This window comes from Scyliorhinus torazame, chromosome 15 (genome assembly GCF_047496885.1).
Source record: "Scyliorhinus torazame isolate Kashiwa2021f chromosome 15, sScyTor2.1, whole genome shotgun sequence".
Lineage (NCBI taxonomy): Eukaryota > Metazoa > Chordata > Chondrichthyes > Carcharhiniformes > Scyliorhinidae > Scyliorhinus > Scyliorhinus torazame.
Window position 1 is genome coordinate 176,929,188 of NC_092721.1, and position 21,858 is coordinate 176,951,045.

General features: G+C 49.2%; 1 protein-coding gene across 8 annotated transcripts in view; it reads left to right on the plus strand.

Moving 5' to 3' along the window:
* The window catches only part of tsga10 (testis specific, 10), a 261,516-nt gene that overhangs the window by 190,212 nt on the left and 49,446 nt on the right, over positions 1–21,858 (plus strand). For all 8 annotated transcript variants that reach the window (XM_072477177.1, XM_072477170.1, XM_072477174.1 and 5 more), the window contains 2 exons: positions 2,769–2,937; positions 16,970–17,080. In XM_072477177.1, coding sequence (XP_072333278.1) covers positions 2,769–2,937; positions 16,970–17,080 — 280 coding nt within the window. The remainder of the gene's footprint in view (positions 1–2,768; positions 2,938–16,969; positions 17,081–21,858) is intronic.

The window sequence follows — 21,858 nt, forward strand, 5'->3', positions numbered from 1 at the left end:
TGGGGATATATATAAGTGGCTGGGGGAGCAGGGAGGCGAGCGGGTGGTGAAGATCAAGGAGAAATGGGAAGCAAAGTGGGAATGGAGATCAATTGGGGAGTAAGGAGTGAGGCACTGCGAAGGGTAAACGGGACCTCCTCTTGTGCAAGAATGAGCCTGATACAGTTTAAGGTGGTGCACAGGTTGCATACGACTCGGGTGAGAATGAGTGGGTTCTTTCAGGGGGTAGCAGATGAGTGTGAGAGGTGTGGGCGGGGGCCAGCGAATCATGCGCACATGTTTTGGGGTTGTGAATAATTGGGAAGATTCTGGGCGGGAGTGTTCGCGGGCTTAGCCAGGATAGTGGAGGAGGGAGTGGACCCGGACCCTTTGGTGGCGGTATTTGGGGTTTCAGAGAAGCTGGAGCTCATGGAGAGGAGGAAGGCCGATGTTGTGGCCTTCGCCTCTCTGATTGCACGGCGACAAATGTTGCTGGAGTGGCGGTTGGCATCGTCACCGGGGGTAGCAGCATGGTTGGGTGACCTGTATGACTTCCTGTGGTTAGAGATGATAAAGTATGAGTTAAGGGGCTCAGCAGGGGAGTTTGAGAAAAGTTGGGGTGTGTTTGGAGCTGTTTGTCGCAGGGTGTGGGGTGGGGGGGGGGGGGGGGGGGGTGGGGGCAGGGGTTTGATGGGAAGGTAGGGTGAAAAAGGAGAAAAATCTGTACAAACTGTATAGTTGATTGTTGGGAAGAATGTTTCCCGGGGTGTTTATTTGCTGTAACCTACTTTGATACAAGTTTGAATAAAATGCGTTCTTTTTAAAAAGTGGATGGGCAGGCACTCTTTCCCAGGGTGGAGGGGTCAGTCATATGGGCATAGGTTTAAGGTCGTTGGGGCAAAATTTAGAGGAGATGTGCGGGGTTGTTTTTTTACACAGAGGGTCGCGGGTGCCTGAAACGCGCTGCCAGGGGAGGTCGTGAAAGCAGATACGTTAATGGCATTCAAAAGGCATCATAGGGCAGCACGGTGGCGCAGTGGTAGCACTGCAGTCTCACGGCGCTGAGGTCCCAGGTTCGATCCTGGCTCTGGGTCACTGTCCATGTGGAGTTTGCACATTCTCCCCGTATTTGCGTGAGTTTCGCCCCACAACCCAAAGATGTGCAAGGTAGGTGGATTGAACACGCTAAATTGCCCCTTAATTGGAAAAAAATCAATTGGGTACTCTTAAATTTTTTTTTTTTAAAAGGCATCATGACAAATACATGGATAGGATGGGTATAGAGGGATACGGCACTAGAAAGTACTGAGGGTTTTGGCCAAGGGTGGTATCATGACCGGTACAGGCTTGGAGGGCCGAAACGCCTGGTCTGTTCCTGTGCTGCACTGCTCTTTGTTTTCTTTGTACCACATTATTAGAAGGACGGGAAAGCTTTGGAGAGAGTGCACAGAAGGTTCACCAGGATGTTGCCTGGTCTCGAGGGTGTTGCTATGAGGAGAGGTTGAATAAACTAGGATTGTTATCACTGGAAAGACTGAGGCTGAGGAGACACTTGATAGAGGTCTACAAAATTATGAGAGGCACAGACAGGGTGGATAGTCAGAGGATTTTCCCATGGGTGGAAATGTCAATAACAAGGGGGCCAAGGTTCAAGGTGAGAAGGAGAACGTTTAAGGGAGATATGTGGGGTAAGTTTTCAGAGTGGTGGATGCCTGGAATGTACTGACAGAGGATGTGGTGGAAGCAGGCACATTAGAAACATTTAAGAGGCAGCTGGATGAGTACAGGAATAGGGAGGAAATAGAGGGATATGGACCGTGTAAGGGCAGAAGTTTGTTTTTAGTTCGGGCATCATGATCGGCACAGGCTTGGAGGGCCGAAGGGCATGTTCTTATGCTGCACTTTGCTTTTTCTTTGTTTTGTTAAATGTTTTTTTATTGAGTTTTCATATTTTATATTCAACAAATGATAAATTATACATTATCAGAAAGAAAAGTGCAAAATTCAATATGTATATTTACAAGCGAGCATCTTCATAACAACTGTGGCCGTGACCCCCACCCCCACCCCTTAACCAGCATACATATTGTACTAAGAACAGGTCTTGAAACAAGTTGGCAAACGGCTTCCGTGTCCGATGGAAGCCTTCTTCGGATCCGCGGGTGGCAAATTTTATTTTCTCCAGCCAGAGAAATTCTGCCAGGTCGGATAGCCAGTCTGCAGCCTTGGGTGGTGCTGCCAATTGCCAGCTGGGCAGGATTCTCTGGCGGGCGATCAAGTAGGCAAAGGCTCGGGCGTCGGCCCCTCCCCATGAAGAGCTCTGGCTGATCTGATACCCCGAAGATCGCCAGTTTTGGGCATGGCTCCACCTTCATTCCCACTCACTCCCACAACCCTGGACATGGCCTCGAAGAAGGAATCCAATACCTGACAAGCCTGGGGCAAACCCGAGGGCATTCCATTATATACTGGATCATGTTTATAATTAGAGGACTGTGATCAACAGCCAGGGGCTGAAGTTCTGTAAGGATTCTGCATGTCTCTAGTAGAACACAGTGGATCTAGTACTCTGATCAGGCAATGGCCTTTTTTGCCATACAGACCAGACAATAATTGGAGTATATGATATGGTGTCTTGGACCATGCTATTTCAAGAACACTAGATTTGACAGCTAATGCTAAAGTTGTTACAACTACAACAAAGTTATCTTGTGTAAGGTGAAGTAACTAGTTAGCTAACTTGTTTTAATTTGGCAATGCATTAACCTTTGTGTGTTCTGACACTATAGTCATTTGAATGAGACTGTCAACAATAAAGAAAATGACATTTCCAGTCTTCAGCGTCAGTGTGACTCCATCAATTCTGAACTATCAGAAATCAGCCAATTAAGAGAAACAGCAGTTCGTGAAAATAACCACCTCCATGAGCAGCTGTCTAAACTAAAATACGAAAATCAGGTAAGAGAAAGTAACTTTTGATTGAATCTGAAAAAGTAGTTAATCTGTTAGTGGTATAAGCTGACTATATTCAAATAATCCTTTTTGGAAGTCCAGATAGATGTTTGGAGGAAGCATTGAGGGTGGCAAGAGTGTAGAATGTACTGGCTGGAAAGGACATAGCTGCTAGATTGGGTCTGTGGCAGGTGACCCAGAGCTGTTGGCGAACAGGAAGCTGTTGCAGGCACAGTTTGACCTGGTGTCCATGGATAAGATGGCACGGCAGTTGATTCGGGTGTGTGTGTATTGGTGTGTGTGGGTGTGGGTGTGGGTGTAGGTGTGTGTAGGTGTAGGGGTGTGTTTGTGTAGGTGTGTAGGTTTAGGCGCGTGTATGTTTATGCCCCAGAGAAAGTGAATAGAATGTTTGAGGCGTTTTACAAAACGTTGTACAACTCAGAACCTCCGGAGATGCTTCGGACATGGTTGATTTTTGGAGGGGTTGGAGTGTCCAAGGGTGACCGGGAACGTTTGGAGGGAGCTGCTGGGACAGAGGAAGTCAGGAAGGCAATTGCAATATGCAGACAGGGAAGGCACCAGGCTGGCTGGGTTCCCGGTGGAGTTTTATAAAACGTTTGCTGACGGGTTGGCCCTGCTGCTGAAGCATTTGGGGATGCGGTGGCTCAAGAGTGCTCCCAGAAACAATGAGTAGGACCTCCAATTCACTCCTTTTGAAGAAGGATATTTACCTGGTGCAATGTGGGTCATACCGACCAATTACGTTGTTGAACATTGACGCAAAGATTTTAGTGAAGGTGTTGCCGCTCAGGTTGGAGAGGTGTCTCCCGCTGGTCATTGGGGGATTTGTGAAGAGTAGGTGATTATCTTCCAATGTGCAGCGCCTGTTGAATCTCGTGTTGCCTCGGGCACTGGGGGGTGAGCAGGAAGCAATTGTGATGCTGGATGCAGAGAAGGTCTTTGATAGAGTAGAGTGGAGGTATCTGTGCACGGTACTGGAGTGATTCGGGATAGGGCCGAAGTTTGTGTCATGGGTTAAGTTGTTGAATCAGGAGCCAAAGACTAGTGTCCAGACAAATAATGGGGGAGTTGGAGGAGAAGTATGGGTTCGTAGAGTCTGAGGCGTTCAGGTACATGCATGTCCGGAATTTTGCAAGGAACGTTTATTCGAGCTTTCCGGTTGGCCTTTATTAAAAGGGGATGGAGTATAAAAATAGGGAAGTCTTTTTAAACTATACAGAATTTTCCAGCCTTTCACACTAGCAGGATCTTCCACTCCTGCCGACGGCAGCCCCCCGCTACAGGCTTCCCGGTCAGGGAGTGCATTGAATGGGAAACCCCATCATACTGGTGCTAAAGAAGAACCAGGTAATGTGACTCAACAACTACCGTCCGGTGGCCTTGGCATCTATCATTATGAAGTGCTTTGAGAGTTTGGTCATGTGACACATCAATTCCATACTCCCAGTATGCCTTGATCAACTGCAATCCGCATGCTGCCACTACTGGTCCACAGCAGATACCATCTCCCTGGCCCTACACTCATTCCTGGAGCATCTTGACAAGGACTCCTACATCAGACTACTATTCATTGACTACAGCTCCGCCTTCAACACCATAATCCCAGCCAAGCTCATATCAAAACACCAAAACCTAGGACTTGGCTCCTTCCTCTGCAACTGGATCCTCGACCTCCTGACCCACAGACCACAATCAGTAAGGATAAGCAACAACCTCCTCCACGATAGTCCTCAATACCAGAGCCCCACAAGGCTGCGTACTTAGCCCCCTACTATACTCCCTATACATACACACGACTGTGTGGCAAAATTTGGCTCCAACTCCATCTACAAGTTTGCTGACGACACGACCGTAGTGGATCAGATCTTGAACAACGAGGAGCCAAATACAGGAGGGAGATAGAGAACCTAGTGGCATGGTGCACGGTAGCACAAGTGGTTAGCACTGTGGCTTCACAGCGCCAGGGTCCCAGGTTCAATTCCCCGCTGGGTGTCTGTCTGTGCGGAGTCTGCATGTTCTCCCCCGTGTCTGCTTGGGTTTCCTCCGGGTGCTCCGGTTTCCTCCCACAGTCCAAAGACGTGCAGGTTAGGTGGATTGGCCATGATAAATTGCCCTTAGTGACCAAAGAAGGTTAGGAGGGGTTATTGGGTTACGGGGATAGGGGGGAAGTGAGGGCTTAAGTGGGTCGGTGCAGGAGTTGAAGAAGGAGCTGTTGGCCCCGATATTACAGGTGATTGAAGGGATAAAGGAGGAGTAGAGGACCCAAGAGCTGGAGCTTCGGGTCGTGAAGGCAAAGACTGCTGAAAACGAAGATGAAATAAAAGGCCTGGTGGTGAAGGCAGAATCGCACGAGGCACAGCACAAAAGGTGTGTGGAGAGGTTGGAAGCACTGGAGAATAATTCGAGGAGGAAGAATTTAAGAGTCCTGGGTCTTCCCGAAGGCGCAAAAGGGGCGGACGTCGGGACATATGTGAGCACGATGCTTCACTCGCTAATGGGATCGGAGGCCCCGACGGGCCCTTTGGAGGTGGAGGGAGCTTATCGAGTTCTGGCGCGAAGACCAAAGGCTGGAGAAATACCTCGAGCTATAGTGGTGAGGTTTCTCCGCTACAATGACAGAGAGACGGTCCTCAGATGGGCGAATAAAACTCGGAGCTGTAGGTGGGAGAACGCGGTGATCCGCGTATACCAGGATTGGAGTGCGGAGATGTCGAGAAGGAGGGCAAGTTTCAATCGGGCTAAGGCGGTGCTTCACAAAATGAAGGTCCAGTTTGGAATGATGCAACCGGCGAGATTGTGGGTCACACACCAAGGGAAGCACCACTACTTTGAGACGGCAGAAGAGGCGTGGACATTCATTGTGGACGAGAAGCTGGAATAGTCTGGCGAGAGAAAGAGCTTGTGGGACAAAGTGGTGGGGTGATTATGTGGGGTGAGGAAGGGGAAGGGGAAGGGGGGGGGGATGATTTTTCAATTTGTTAATTTTGTGATCCTGTAACTTTTCTCTCTTCCCCATGTTGGGGGGGGTGGGGGGGAGTGTATGAGGAACTGTGGGCGGTGGCCATTAGGGGCGGGGCCGAGTGGGAAACGCGGGCTTTGTTCCCGCGCTATGGTAATTAAGGCGGGAACAGGGACGCAGGAAGGAGGGGGCCTCGCACAGTGGGGGCCGAGGACAAGGGGGGGAAGCCGAGGTCAGCCAGAGTTCGCTGACTTCTGGGAGCAACATGGGGGGTGCAACTACGCTAGAGGGGGATCTAGCGGAGGAGGGGGGGTAACTGGGTTGCTGCTGCTAAGGAGAAGGGGGAGCTGTTATGGGCTGGGGTGGTCGAGGCGGGAGGGCACCGTCGGGGGGATATACGCGTACGTGGGAACCGGGTGAGGAGCTGGGTTAAAAAAGGGGGTGGCTAGTCGACAAGGTGGGGGGGGGGGGGGGGGGGGTAAAGAGCCCCCCAACCCGGCTGATCACGTGGAACGTGAGAGGGCTGAACGGGCCGATTAAAAGGGCACGGGTACTCGCACACCTAAAGAAATTAAAGGCAGATGTGGTTATGTTGCAGGAGACGCATCTGAAACGGATAGACCAGGTCAGACTACGTAAAGGATGGGTGGGGCAGGTGTTTCATTTGGGTTTAGATGCGAAGAATAGGGGGGTGGCTATCTTAGTAGGGAAACGGGTACTGTTTGAGGCAAAGACCATAGTGGCGGATAGTGGGGGTAGATATGTGATGGTGAGTGGCAGATTGCAAGGGGAGGCGGTGGTTCTGGTGAACGTATACGCCCCGAACTGGGATGATGCAAATTTTATGAGACGTATGTTGGGACGTATCCCGGACCTGGAGGCGGGAAAGTTGGTAATGGGGGGAGACTTCAATACGGTGCTTGATCCAGGGCTGGACCGGTCGAGGTCCAGGACCGGGAGGAGGCCGGCAGCGGCCAGGGTGCTCAAGGACTTCATGGAGCAGATGGGAGGGGTAGACCCCTGGAGATTTAGTAGGCCTAGGAGTAAGGAGTTCTCATTTTTCTCCCATGTTCACAAAGTATACTCACGGATAGACTTTTTTGTCTTGGGAAGGGCACTGATTCCGAAGGTGACAGGGACGGAATATACAGCCATCACCATTTCGGACCACGCTCCACACTGGGTAGACCTGGAGGTAGGAAAGGAAAAAGAACAGCACCCACTCTGGAGAATGGATATGGGCTTATTGGCGGATGAGGGGGTATGTTTAAGGATGAGGGGGTGTATTGAAAGGTACTTGGAGCTTAATGACAATGGAGAGGTTCAGGTGGGAGTGGTCTGGGAGGCGTTGAAGGCGGTGGTCAGAGGGGAACTGATATCCATAAGGGCACATAAAGGGAAGCAAGAGGGTAAAGAAAGGGAGCGATTGTTGAAAGAACCTTTGAGGGTGGACAGGCAAAATGCAGAGGCACCGGAGGAGGAACTGTACAGGGAAAGACAAAGGTTGCATGTGGACTTTGACCTGCTGACCACGGGTAAGGCAGAGGCACAGTGGAGGAGGGCACAGGGTGTACAGTATGAGTATGGAGAGAAGGCGAGTCGGCTACTGGCCCACCAATTGAGGAAGAGGGGAGCAGCGAGGGAGATAGGTGGGGTGAGAGATGAGGAGGGAGAGATGGAACGGGGAGCGGAGAGAGTGAACGGGGTGTCATCCTATGAGAGGTTATATAAGGCTCAGCCCCCGGAAGGGAAGGAGGGAATGATGTGTTTCCTGGATCAGCTGGAATTCCCGAAGGTGGAGGAGCAGGAGAGGGCGGGACTGGGAGCACAGATTGAGATGGAGGAGGTGGTAAAATGGATTGGGAGCATGCAGGCGGGGAAGGCCCCGGGACCGGACGGATTCCCGGTGGAATTTTATAGGAAATATAAATGTAATTTATTGCTTTTGACGAGAACCTTTAATGAGGCCAGGGAAAGGGGGCAGTTGCCCCCGACTATGTCGGAGGCGACGATATCGCTCCTTTTGAAGAAGGAAAAAGACCCGCTGCAGTGTGGGTCCTACAGGCCCATTTCCCTTTTAAATGTAGATGCTAAGCTCCTGGCCAAGGTGATGGCGACGAGGATAGAGGACTGTGTCCCGGGGGTTGTCCACGAGGATCAAACTGGGTTCGTTAAGGGGAGACAGCTGAACACGAACATACGGAGGTTGCTAGGGGTAATGATGATGCCCACACCAGAGGGGGAGGCGGAGATAGTGGTGGCGATGGACGCCGAGAAAGCATTCGAAAGAGTGGAGTGGGATTATCTGTGGGAGGTGCTGAGGAGATTTGGTTTTGGAGAAGGGTTTATTGGATGGGTACAGCTGCTGTATAGCGCCCCGGTGGCGAGTGTGGTCACGAACAGGCAGAGGTCTGACTACTTCCGTCTTCATAGAGGGACGAGGCAGGGGTGTCCCCTCTCTCCGTTACTGTTTGCATTGGCGATTGAGCCCCTGGCCATAGCACTGAGGGGCTCCAGGAAGTGGAGGGGAGTACTCAGGGGAGGAAGAAGTATCTCCTGGTATCTTTGTATGCAGATGATTTATTGCTGTATGTGGCGGACCTAGTGGAGGGGATGCCTGAGAATGCAGACACTCAGGGAGTTTGGGGAATTTTCGGGGTACAAATTGAATATGGGGAAGAGTGAGTTGTTTGTGGTGCATCCGGGGGAGCAGAGCAGGGGAATAGATGATTTACCGCTGAGGAAGGTAACAAGAGATTTCCGGTACTTAGGGATTCAGATTGCCAGGAGTTGGGGAACCTTACATAGGCTCAATTTAACAAGATTGGTCGAACAGATGGAGGAGGATTTTAAGAGATGGGACATGGTGCCCCTGTCACTGGTGGGTAGGGTGCAGGCGGTTAAAATGGTAGTCCTCCCGAGATTCCTTTTTGACTTTCAGTGCCTTCCGGTGATGGTCACGAAGGCATTTTTCAAAAAAATTGAGAAAAGTGTCATGAGTTTTGTGTGGGCCGGGAAGACCCCGAGAGTGAGGAGGGGGTTCTTGCAGCGTAGCAGGGATAGGGGGGGGGCTGGCACTACCGAGCCTAAGTGAATACTACTGGGCCGCCAATATCTCAATGGTGTGTAAGTGGATGGGAGAAGGGAAGGGAGCGGCGTGGAAGAGATTGGAGATGGCGTCCTGCAAAGGAACCAGCCTACAAGCACTGGTGACGGCGCCGTTGCCGTTCTCCCCGAAGAAATACACCACAGGTCCAGTGGTGGTGGCAACGCTAAAAATTTGGGGGCAGTGGAGACGACATAGGGGAAGGACGGGAGCCTCGGTGCGGTCCCCGATAAGAAATAATCATAGGTTTGTCCCGGGGAGAATAGATGGGGGATTTGGAGCATGGCAGAGAGCTGGGGTTGTGCAACTGAGAGATCTGTTCGTAGATGGGACGTTTGCGAGTCTGGGAGCGCTGACGGAAAAATATGGGTTGCCCCAAGGGAATGCATTTCGGTACATGCAACTGAGGGCTTTTGCGAGGCAACAGGTGAGGGAATTCCCGCAGCTCCCGACGCAGGAGATTCAAGATAGAGTGATCTCAGGGACATGGGTGGGGGATGGTAGGGTGTCGGATATATACAGGGAAATGAGGGACGAGGGGGAGATCATGGTGGATGAGCTGAAGGGGAAATGGGAAGAAGAGCTGAGGGAAGAGATTGAGGAGGGGCTGTGGGCTGATGCCCTACGTAGGGTAAACTCGTCGTCCTCGTGCGCCAGGCTAAGCCTGATACAATTCAAGGTTTTGCACAGGGTGCATATGACCGGAGCAAGGCTCAGTAAATTTTTCGGGGTAGAGGATAGGTGTGGGAGATGCTCGAGAAGCCCAGCAAACCACACCCACATGTTTTGGTCATGCCCGGCACTGCAGGGGTTCTGGGTGGGGGTGGCAAAGGTGCTTTCGAAGGTGGTGGGGGTCCGGGTCAAGCCAGGCTGGGGGTTGGCTATATTCGGGGTTGCAGAAGAGCCGGGAGTGCAGGAGGCGAAAGAGGCTGATGTCTTGGCCTTTGCGTCCCTAGTAGCCCGGCGAAGGATATTGCTTATGTGGAAGGAAGCCAAACCCCCGGGTGTGGAGACCTGGATAAATGACATGGCACGGTTTATAAAACTAGAACGGATAAAGTTCGCACTAAGGGGTTCGGCTCAAGGGTTCACCAGGCAGTGGCAACCGTTCATTGACTACCTCGCAGAACGATAAAGGAAATGGGAAAGTAACAGCAGCAACCCGGGGGGAGGGGGGGGGAGGGCTCGGGTGGGTCCTCAGAGGTGTTTTTGTATAGATATTTGTACTTGGTTATGTATATTGGATTGTTTGATATTATTTCTGGAGAGTTATTATTTTTGTTATGGCAGTTGCCATTTAGTTTATATATTATTTATTTATTTGTTAAAACGGTCACTGTTATTTATATTGTTTTATTGTAAAAAGGAAAACCTTTTTATTGTTTTGTTTGGCCGAAAAATTTGAATAAAATATATATATTTTTTAAAAGAGTGGGTCGGTGCAGACTCGATGGGCCGAATAGCCTCCTTCTGCACTGTATGTTCTATGGTGTGACAACAACAATCTCTCACTGAATATCAGCAAAACTAAGGAGCTGGTCATTGACTTCAGGAAGCAAACATAGAACATAGAACATTACAGCGCAGTACAGGCCCTTCAGCCCTCGATGTTGCGCCGACCTGTGAAACCACTCTAAAGCCCATCTACACTAGTCCCTTATCGTCTATATGTCTATCCAATGACCATTTGAATGCCCTTAGTGTTGGCGAGTCCACTACTGTTGCAGGCAGGGCATTCCACGCCCTTACTACTCTCTGAGTAAAGAACCTGCCTCTGACATCTGTCTTATATCTATCTCCCCTCAATTTAAAGCTATGTCCCCTCGTGCTAGACATCACCATCCGAGGAAAAAGGATCTCACTCTCCACCCTATCCAATCCTCTGATCATCTTGTATGCCTCAAGTCACCTCTTAACCTTCTTCTCTCTAATGAAAACAGCCTCAAGTCCCTCAGCCTTTCCTCATAAGATCTTCGCTCCATACCAGGCAACATTCTGGTAAATCTCCTCTGCACCCTTTCCAATGTATTGTCTGCATCAACGGGGCCGAGGTGGAGATGGTTGACAGCTTCAAATTCTTAGGAGTGCACATTACCAACAATTTGTCCTGGTCCACTCACGTCAATGCTACGACCAAGAAAGCACAACAGCGCCTATACTTCCTCAGGAAACTAAGGAAATTCAGCATGTCCACATTGACTCATTACTTTTGACAGATGCACCATAGAAAGCATCTATCTGGCTGCATCACAGCTTGGTAGGGCAACTGCTTGGTTCAAGACCGTAAGGAACTACAGAGAGTCGTGAACACAGCCCAGTCCATCACTCAAAACCACCTCCCATCTACACCTCCCGCTGCCTTAGGAAAACGGGTAGCATAATCAAAGACTCCTCCCACCCGGGTTAGTCTGTCTTTCAACCTCTTCCATCGGGCAGGAGATACAAAAGTCTGAGAACATGCACTAACAGGTTCAAAAACAGCTTCTTCCCCACTGTTACCAGACTCCTGAATGACCCTCTTATGGACTGAACTGATCTCTTCACACACCTTCTCTACTGAGTGGTCCTACACTCCTGTATGCTGCACCCGATGCCTGTGTCTATGAATTTACATTGTGTATTTATGTCTGTCCTGTGTTTTTTCATTTATGGAATGATCTGTCTGGACTGTACGCAGTACAATACTTTTCACTGTACTCCGGTAGACGTGACAATGAATCAAATCCAAATTGACAACAGCAGAACTAGAAGATCCCATTGTCAGCCAATGGCGGCGGGCCACAGCTGTGAAATACGTGATGGGCTGAGTGGCATATCCTGCCCATAGAGTCTATTACACTTAAGATTAGGACCACATTGACTTAAGGGGGTAACAGCTAGAAAGATAAGATCCTAAAACAGCAGATGGACTGAATTAACTTGGGAGCTAGGGACAAAGTGCAATTTAGTGAGTTTTATTTTGGGAGTTAGAGTTAAATTAGTTAATAGCATTCAGTGAATCTTGCAAAACTATGACAGCATGGAGATGGGTGCAGCCTATGAAGATTCTCTAGTTTCCATTTATGGTGCTTGCGAGGAGAGTAAGTATTCTACAGCAAGGAAAGAAACAAGGTGCTGCTGTTAGCAGGCTATAGGCAGTTAGGGCTCAGAAAAAAACATTTATAGCTCAGTATAGCTGGGAGACTGGAATTCGGAGAAACCTGTGGACTGTGCCAGTTTGTTGAAGCTAGCAGTCTGTGTAATAATTGGAAGTGTACTGGTAATTGGAGGCAGGAGTGCAGCTTTGAGAATCTAGTGGAACACAGTCTCAGAAAAAGAGATGAGCTGTCATTGAGGCAGCCTGAGTCAGAGCAGCTTTTGAGGGAATTTAGAAGCTAAATATTCAAAAGTGGAGCACTGAAATCACCCATGAGGGAGACTGATTTTGTGATTCACAGTGATCACTGACATCTGGGTGAGTTGCTGAGAAATCCTTGGTCGTAATAATCTTGGTCGGATCTTCCATTTCATGTGCAGTGTGTATGTGTTTGAGCACAGTTTGCTTTTTAAAAAAATTTTATTCTACATTTTCACATCTTCCTTCAAAAATTTACACCCCACCCACAAACAGTAAATGGTAACAAATACAAAACCAATCCCCTTAACAATACCAATGATCCCATCCTCCCACCACCCCAAACAACGGCCCACCTGTCAATATATGCATCCAATAAACCAAACCCTCCCACGGTGGAAACAAAAAACAAAGGAGAAAAAGAAAAAGGAGTCCGGGACCGCCCATGGTCACCATTGACCTATAGAGTCCACTCCCCCTCCCCCCCTACACTCAACGCCATCCAACCTCTGAAAGAGTACCGTACATAATACCCAAGAGTTGTACCCCCCCCCCCCCCCCCCCCTCTAAAAGTCTCCAGCTCCTCCCGTCCACTGCCTCTTGTAAAACTCCTCCCAACCTCGGTTCCTTCTCCCCAACTTTCCACCCCGGCTAGACCGCTCGGACCCTGTTCTGCCAGGCTCCGAAGGCCGCAGCCCCTCTCCCCACCTCACTCCCGTTCACTGGCCGGCTTAAACCGGCCAGCGTGGAGGCCACCGCCCAGGTCCCTTTCCCCTTTGCCCGGCCGTAGGAAAGCCCAGAGATCCCCTTCTAGCACACACACCCCACATATCCACCTACACCCCAAAGAGCCCTCATTTCGAGTGAAAGTCCCATCCCTTCCCTTGTCCAAATGTATACAACATTGGCTCCTTTAGCCCCTACACCCGCACGCAGTGAAACAGAAAAGAAGAAAATACAGTCATGAGGTTACATCGGCACATGGCCATTTCTCAATTTGTCAGTTCTGCCACAGTCCTTCTGCCTTTGCAAACTCCTCCGCTGCTTCCGCCGTTCAAAAATAAAAGTCCCTGAGCTTATAAGTCATCCTCAGCTTCACTGGATATACAATGCCGCACTGCACCTTGCTAATGTACAGTGCCCTCTTCACCCGGTTGAAGGCAGCCCGCCTCCTCGCCAGCTCCACCGTAAAGTCCTGGTATACACGTATACCAGCCCCAGCCCACTGCACCACCCGCTTCTGCTTGGCCCAGCTCAGGACCTCCTCCTTCACACTCTACCTACGGAAGCACCGAGTCACTGCCCTTGGCAGCTCACTCGCCTTTGGTACAGGCCTCCACGACCGATGAGCCCGATCCAGTTCATATCGGGAGGGATCCTCCCCCTCCCCCAATAATTTTGCCAGCATCGTGGCAAAATACTCAGTCGGCTTCGGTCCTTCAACTTCTTCGGGCAGCCCCACAATCCTCAAATTCTGTCGCCTGGATCTGTTTTCCAGGTCTTCCATTTTTCCTCTCAGATCCTTGTTAATATCCATCCCCTTCCGCATCTCCTTCCCCATCGAGGCAAGTTGATCACCGTGCTGCAATAACGTCTCCTCCACTTCCTTCAGCGCCTCCCCTTGCTCTCGCACCTCCGCCACTGCGCTCGCCACCGCCGTCATCACCGGGGAAATCGCCTCCTACACCAGCGCACTCAAAACCTCCCTCCTCTCCTTCCTCACCGTCTCCATGCATTTTGCAAACTTCCTTTCGAATTTCGCAGCCATCACCTTAGTTATTTCTTCAGCCGTAAGCAATGCGGCCTCCCCTGGTGCTCCAGCCTCCATTTTCTTTACTGACCCCGCGGTGACCTTTCCCCTCTCCGACGGACTTTCAGCCGCTTTTTTCACGGCCGTTGTTTTGCTGGTCTTCGACAGTCCCCTCCTCTGTGCTGTCTCCCGACTTTTACTGCCATCGCTGGCCCTAGGACCGGCCGTTAACCCCCGACAATGCCGTTACCGAACGGGAGCCCTCCAACACGCGGCTGCCTCCCGCCCGCCGTCCCCGGAAGTCCGCACAGTTTGCTTGTTGATTTTATTTCTATTCCCGTTCTCTTCCAGCACCTTGTGGTGCATTGAGACAGATTTTGTCTGTTTCCATAGCTAGTAATTCCCAATACAAGCTGTTAGTCTGTTGCAAGGGACTTGTGGCCTGAGGGGTGACCAGGCGTCTCTCCCGCACTTACCGCTAGCCATTGGTGTGTTTGGAAGGATTTGCAGGTTGACACACTCAAACTGTTTGACTGCACCTTCCTTGGCCATCAAGTCCTCGAGTGAGATTCAAACCCAGAGTTTTTGGCTCAGAGACAGGACTACTACCCACTGCACCATAAGACCTCCTAATTCATATTTAACTCATTTTAATTCTGGCCATTTGGCCCATCGAGTCTGGTCCACCATTCGATCATGGCCGATCTCATCCTGGCCTTAACTCCACTGTCCTGCCCGTTCTCCATAACCCTTCAGCCCATTACCAATTAAAAATCTGTCTAACTCTTCAAATTTACCCACTATCCCAGCATCCACCGCACTCTGGGGTAGCAAATACCAGATTCACAACCCTTTGGGGGAAGTAGTTTCTCCTCCACTCTGTTTCAAATTTTCTACCTCTTATCCTAAGACTACGACCTCTCGTTCTAGAATGTCAGACTATAAGGGGCGGAATTCTCAGTTCATTCACACCGATGGGATTCTCCGTTCCCACTGCAGTCAATGGAGTTTTGTCTTGAGTGCCAAATTCTCCGTTCTCACTGGCAGCGGTAGCGGGGCTGACTCTCAACGGAGAATCCCGGCCAAGGTATATGTTGCAGATTATTTTACTCATCTGACTTTTGTAGAGTAAAATTTATTTTATTTGTTCAAAACCATGGAATAACCTTGATCCCTAACCTTTTATTGTAGCAATGGCGTTGGTGAGGCCGCACCTGCAATATTACGTACAGTTTTTGTGTCCAAATTTAAGAAGGGATATACTTCCATTGGGGGACATTCTGAGAAAGTTCATTAGGTTGATTCTTCGCATGAAGAAGTTATCTTATGAAGAAAGGCAGTGCAGGCTGGGCCTATACGCATTGGCATTTAGGACGGGATTTTATTGAAACATGTAAGATTCTGAAGGGGACCAACAATGCAGATGCTGCAAGGATGAACTAGGGAATAAGGGGTCTCCCATTTAAGACGGAGATGAGAAGGAATTTCTTTTGAGATTCATGAATGTTTGGAATTTTCTATCCTAGGGAAGTGGAGGCTGTGTTGTTGAAACATTCAAGGCTGAGGTTGATATATTTGTGAACTATAGGGGAGGGGGATGAGGCTACAATCACATCCACCATAATCTTATTGAATATGTTAGGTGGATTGGCCATGCTAAATCGCACTTCCGGGATTTACCCGGGGGGGTATGTCTCCCGGTCCATCTGAGGCTTCAGGGGGCGGGAGGGAACTTCCGGTTCATTGAGGCCCCTGGGTGGCCAGAGATACTGCAGGGTGTTCTCCTGGTCATCTGCCCGGAATGTGCGCACCTTGGCACTGCCAAGCTGGCAGGAGCAGTGCCAGAGTGGCAGTGCAAGGGTGCCAGGGTGGCAGTGCAAGGGTGCCAGGGTGACACTGCCATGGCCATGCCCATGAAAGGAGGGTGATGGGTGGGGGGGGGGGGTTTGAAGGATGAGGGAGTGCAGGTAAGAAGGGACTTTTGGGAGGTTTGGAGGGTGAGGGATGGAGGTCCTGTAAAGGGGGGGGGGGGCTGTAAGGGGGCATGAGGGAGCCTGAGGAGTGGGACCCCCTAGGGACTCCAAAGCAGGGTGTCCCCCAGGGACCCCATAGCGAGGTGTCCTCACTTGGGGGTTGGGGGAACGAGTCGTTTGATAGCGGTGGGGAACTCGGCGGCAGAGTCAGCTGGAAACTCCCTGCAAAACCCGCCACAATTATAAATGTTTCCGTTAAATTCCAACCTTAGAATTATTTTCATCATTGGGGAGCTGAACTCACTGACCAGACCGGCTCCTCAGAGATCGGGTTCGCCATTTTGAAAGGGTGCCCCGATCTCTAAGTGAGCTTGTGGGTCCTCCCCCACCCATATGGCCGTTACCCCACACTCCCCAAGCGATGACACCCTGCTATGGGGTCGTTGAGGGGACCCTCTTTTCAGGCCTTCCCACCCCCCTTTTTGGCCCCTCCCTTCCAGGACTCCCCCTTCCCCCTCCCCCCAAACCTTCCAGAGGCACCTTCATACCTGGCCTGCACCCATCCTCCTTTCATGGGTATGCCCCCTTCAGGGTGAGGGGTGAAGGTCCTGCAAGGGTGGGGGCTGTAAGGCGGCATGAGAGGCCTGAGGGGCCCCCCTCCTCCCAAAGGATGAAGGCAGGGATTGATCGCATAGAGCAGAGGTTGGAATCCCAGGGCCAGGCGATCCAGAAGATGGAGGAGGTGATGGGCGAACACGATGAGCTGGCCATGTTCACAAATCACATTGTAAAGCTTCAAAGGGATTTTCTAGCCAAATAACTGACTGTACAAGTGTTATTTTGTTAATTTATAGGTCTGATATGTTTTAATCTTTGAATATCTTATTTGTCATAGTCAATGAATCGTAAATTTGAAGAATGTATTCAGGAGAATAAAGACGTGAAGATCAAAATCCAGGATTACATCACTGAGATATCCAAGGTGGAGAATATGCTTAGTAGCAAGGTCAGTATCACAAAGAAGTTGGTCAGTGGGGGAAAAAATCTCTTCCAGTTGCTCAGGAAGTATGTCCATTCAGTTCCTATATCTAATCCCTGACTGCAGAGGGTGTATTCATCTCTTCTGGACTGTTACTAAGAGTGCTATGGTTGAATCAAATTTACACCCTGTCCACCCGATGCAAACAGGTTGGGCAAGGCATTTGGTTAAAATTCTGCTACTGTGTTTTTTAAATACTGTGTTCCTGAGGAGCTTCGGCCTGCCACCATTTCCCAATAGTGGTTAGCGCTGTTGCTTCACAGCGCCAGGGACTCGGGTTCAATTCCCGGCTTGGGACACGGTCAGGGTGGATCTGCACGTTCTCCCCATGTCTGCAGGGGTTTCCTTGGGGTGCTCCGGTTTCCTCCCACAGTCCAAAGATGTGCAAATTACGTGGATTGGCCATGCTAAATTGCCCCTTAGTGGCCAAAGATTAAGTGGGTTTACAGGGCTACGATGGGGGAGTGGGCCTAGGTGGAGTGCAGGATTCTCTAAAGGTAAACTTGCAGGTTGACTCCGTAATTAAGAAAGCAAATGCAATGTGTCATTTATCTCAAGAGGCTTGGAATATAAAAGCAGGGATGTACTTCTGAAGCTTTATAAAGCACTAGTTAGGCCCCATTTAGAATACTGTGAGCAATTTTGGGCCCCACACCTCAGGAAGGACATACTGGCACTGGAGCGGGTCCAGCGGAGATTCACACGGATGATCCCAGGAATGGTAGGCCTAACATACGATGAACGTCTGAGGATCCTGGGATTATATTACATAAGAACATAAGAACATAAGAACTAGGAGCAGGAGTAGGCCATCTGGCCCCTCGAGCCTGCTCCGCCATTCAATGAGATCATGGCTGATCTTTTGTGGACTCAGCTCCACTTTCCAGCCCGAACACCATAACCCTTAATCCCTTTATTCTTCAAAAAACTATCTATCTTTATCTTAAAAACATTTAATGAAGGAGCCTCTACTGCTTCACTGGGCAAGGAATTCCATAGATTCACAACCCTTTGGGTGAAGAAGTTCCTCCTAAACTCAGTCCTAAATCTACTTCCCCTTATTTTGAGGCTATGCCCCCTAGTTCTGCTTTCACCCGCCAGTGGAAACAACCTGCCCGCATCTGTCCTCTCGATTCCCTTCATAATCTTATATGTTTCTATAAGATCCCCCCTCATCCTTCTAAATTCCAACGAGTACAGTCCCAGTCTACTCAACCTCTCCTCGTAATCCAACCCCTTCAGCTCTGGGATTAACCTAGTGAATCTCCTCTGCACACCCTCCAGTGCCAGTACGTCCTTTCTCAAGTAAGGAGACAAAAACTGAACACAATACTCCAGGTGTGGCCTCACTAACACCTTATACAATTGCAGCATAACCTCCCTAGTCTTAAACTCCATCCCTCTAGCAATGAAGGACAAAATTCCATTTGCCTTCTTAATCACCTGTTGCACCTGAAAACCAACTTTCTGCGACTCATGCACGAGCACACCCAGGTCTCTCTGCACAGCAGCATGTTTTAATATTTTATCATTTAAATAATAATCCCTTTTGCCGTTATTCTTACCAAAATGGATAACCTCACATTTGTCAACATTGTATTCCATCTGCCAGACCCTAGCCCATTCACTTAGCCTGTCCAAATCCCTCTGCAGACTTCCAGTATCCTCTGCACTTTTTGCTTTACCACTTATCTTAGTGTCGTCTGCAAATTTTGACACATTGCCCTTGGTCCCCAACTCCAAATCATCTATGTAAATTGTGAACAGTTGTGGGCCCAACACTGATCCCTGAGGGACACCACTAGCTACTGATTGCCAACCAGAGAAACACCCATTAATCCCCACTCTTTGCTTTCTATTAATTAACCAATCCTCTATCCATGCTCCTACTTTCCCCTTAATGCCATGCATCTTTATCTTATGCAACAACCTTTTGTGTGGCACCTTGTCAAAGGCTTTCTGGAAATCCAGATATACCACATCCATTGGCTCCCCGTTATCTACCGCACTGTTAATGTCCTCAAAAAATTCCACTAAATTAGTTAGGCACGACCTGCCCTTTATGAACCCATGCTGCGTCTGTCCAATGGGACAATTTCCATCCAGATGCCTCGCTATTTCTTCCTTGATGATAGATTCCAGCATCTTCCCTACTACCGAAGTTAAGCTCACTGGCCTATAATTACCCACTTTCTGCCTACCTCCTTTTTTAAACAGTGGTGTCACGTTTGCTAATTTCCAATCCACCGGGACCACCCCAGAGTCTAGTGAATTTTGGTAAATTATCACTAGTGCATTTGCAATTTCCCTAGCCATCTCTTTTAGCACTCTGGGATGCATTCCATCAGGGCCAGGAGACTTGTCTACCTTTAGCCCCATTAGCTTGCCCATCACTACCTCCTTGGTGATATCAATCCTCTCAAGGTCCTCACCTGTCATAGCCTCATTTCCATCAGTCACTGGCATGTTATTTGTGTCTTCCACTGTGAAGACCGACCCAAAAAACCTGTTCAGTTCCTCAGCCATTTCCTCATCTCCCATTATTAAATCTCCCTTCTCATCCTCTAAAGGACCAATATTTACCTTATTCATTGGAGTTTAGGAGGTTGAGGGGCGATCTAATAGAAACTTACAAGATAATAAATGGCTTAGATTGCTTAGGTGGACGTAGGGAAGTTGTTTCCATTAGCAGGGGAGACTAGGACCCGGGGGCACAGCCTTAGAATAAAAGGGAGTCACTTTAGAACAGAGATGAGGAGAAGTGTCTTCAGCCAGAGAGTGGTGGGTCTGTGGAATTCATTGCCACAGAGGGCGGTGGAGGTCGGGACGTTGAGTGTCTTTAAGACAGAAGTTGATAAATTCTTGATTTCTCGAGGACTTAAGGGCTATGGAGAGAGAGCGGGTAAATGGAGTTGAAATCAGCCATGATTGAATGGTGGAGTGGACTCGATTGTCCGAATGGCCTTATTTCCGCTCCTATGTCTTATGGTCTTATGGAGTGCTCTTTCAGATGGTCGGTTCAGGCTCGATGGGCCAAATGGCCTCCTTCTGCACTGTAGGAATTCTACGATTCTATACAAATCATACATATTCCAGAATTGGGCCAGGTACTTGCAACAGACAGACGGGCGCTTTGTGAATATACTAAAATTGGGATCCTGTAATACAGTTGGCACCTCAACACTAGTTTAGCTAGGTTAGCAGAAGGCCCTAACCAGTGGCCTGACCCTCCAGTAAAACCTGTGGGTTTGTTGTCTCAGAGCTACAGAAATAATATTTGAAGGGCTACGCAGCTACAAGTTTATTAGGCGATCAAGATCACTTCTTTTGCAACTTGTTTTCCTCATCTTAGCCAGAAAGCTTTCTGTGCTGAACTTTGGTGCTATTTAATGCTAGTTTCATTTGGTTGGAAGAGCAGTTGGAACAGGAGGAAAGGTAGCAACTGCAGCAATAACTTCAAGATTCAGTGCCAGATGTAATTGGGCCTCAAAAGACTTCAGGTGAGAAGGGCTGCTGGTAGAAGATTGTACGATCCAGGCGAGTGACCACAAGGAAGCTATGACTGATAAGAAACAAAAGGATTTAATAAACTTAATTACACTCTCTAATCCCCGAAGGGTCTCCTGTGCCAATCCCAGACTCAGGTTAGTGTACCCCTGGTTAAGGATGTAGCCCCTCCACCCCACATCGACACAGACCCCATGGCCTTGGGTCGGGTTTTAATAGCTCTCCCGACCCCCCCCCCCCCCCCGGCCCAACTCCAATACGTCGTCCATTTTGACGCTTGGAGGGGTCAATTCTTTTGGGCGCTTTGCCCAGGACTGCCTTTCAAGCATCTGTTGTGCAGGGCCTGCCTGTACTGAGTAGGAGACTGGTCCCAACCACTGACTCACAACCCCTGGAATCCATGATGCCCCTTCCACGAAATTGTGGTTAGCATTGTTGCTTTACAGCGCCAGGGACTGGGTTTGAATCCCGGCTTGGGTCACTGTCTGTGCCGAGTCTACAGATCCTGAGATAGCACCTTCCAAACGCACAACCGTGGAGATTATGATGGAGCTATATAAAACCCCTCCTAACCCCTTCAGTGACACTGCTTCTGGGGTAGAGAATTACAAAGGCTAATGACCAGAGAGAAGAAATTTATCCTCTTCTTATAAAATGAAAGATGCCTTATTCTGCAACTGTGCCCCTAGATCACGAGGGGAAGCATCCTCCCTGTCAAACCCTCTCAGAATCTTAAATGTTTCAATAGGCTCACCGCTCATTCTAAACTCCAATGCATATAGGCCCATTCAGCTCAACCTTTCCTCATAAATTCAACCCCTTTTATTGCCAGTAATCAACCTACTGAATCTTCTCTGAACTGCCTCTAATGTTAGTATATCCCTTCTTACATAAGGAAGGGCTGAGTGTGCTTGGATCAGAAGCAGTATGCCCTTGTAATTGTGCACTGAAGGTTGTGGTGGGAGGAACTGTTGAAAAGTAATAGGGAGAATACATCTTTTTTCATCTCTGACTCTTTCTGATAGAATACATAAAAATATAGCATTTATTTTTCCTCTATCTCTGACATAACCACGTTGAAAATCTGAAATCTCTGCCTTTATCTTGTTCCTGGCCCTATTCATCAATACTTGAAGAAGGATCTTAGTAATGTGACACATCAGACTGATGATGGATTTAACATAGAACATACAGTACAGAAGAAGGCCATTCAGCCCATCGAGTTTGCACCAACCCAC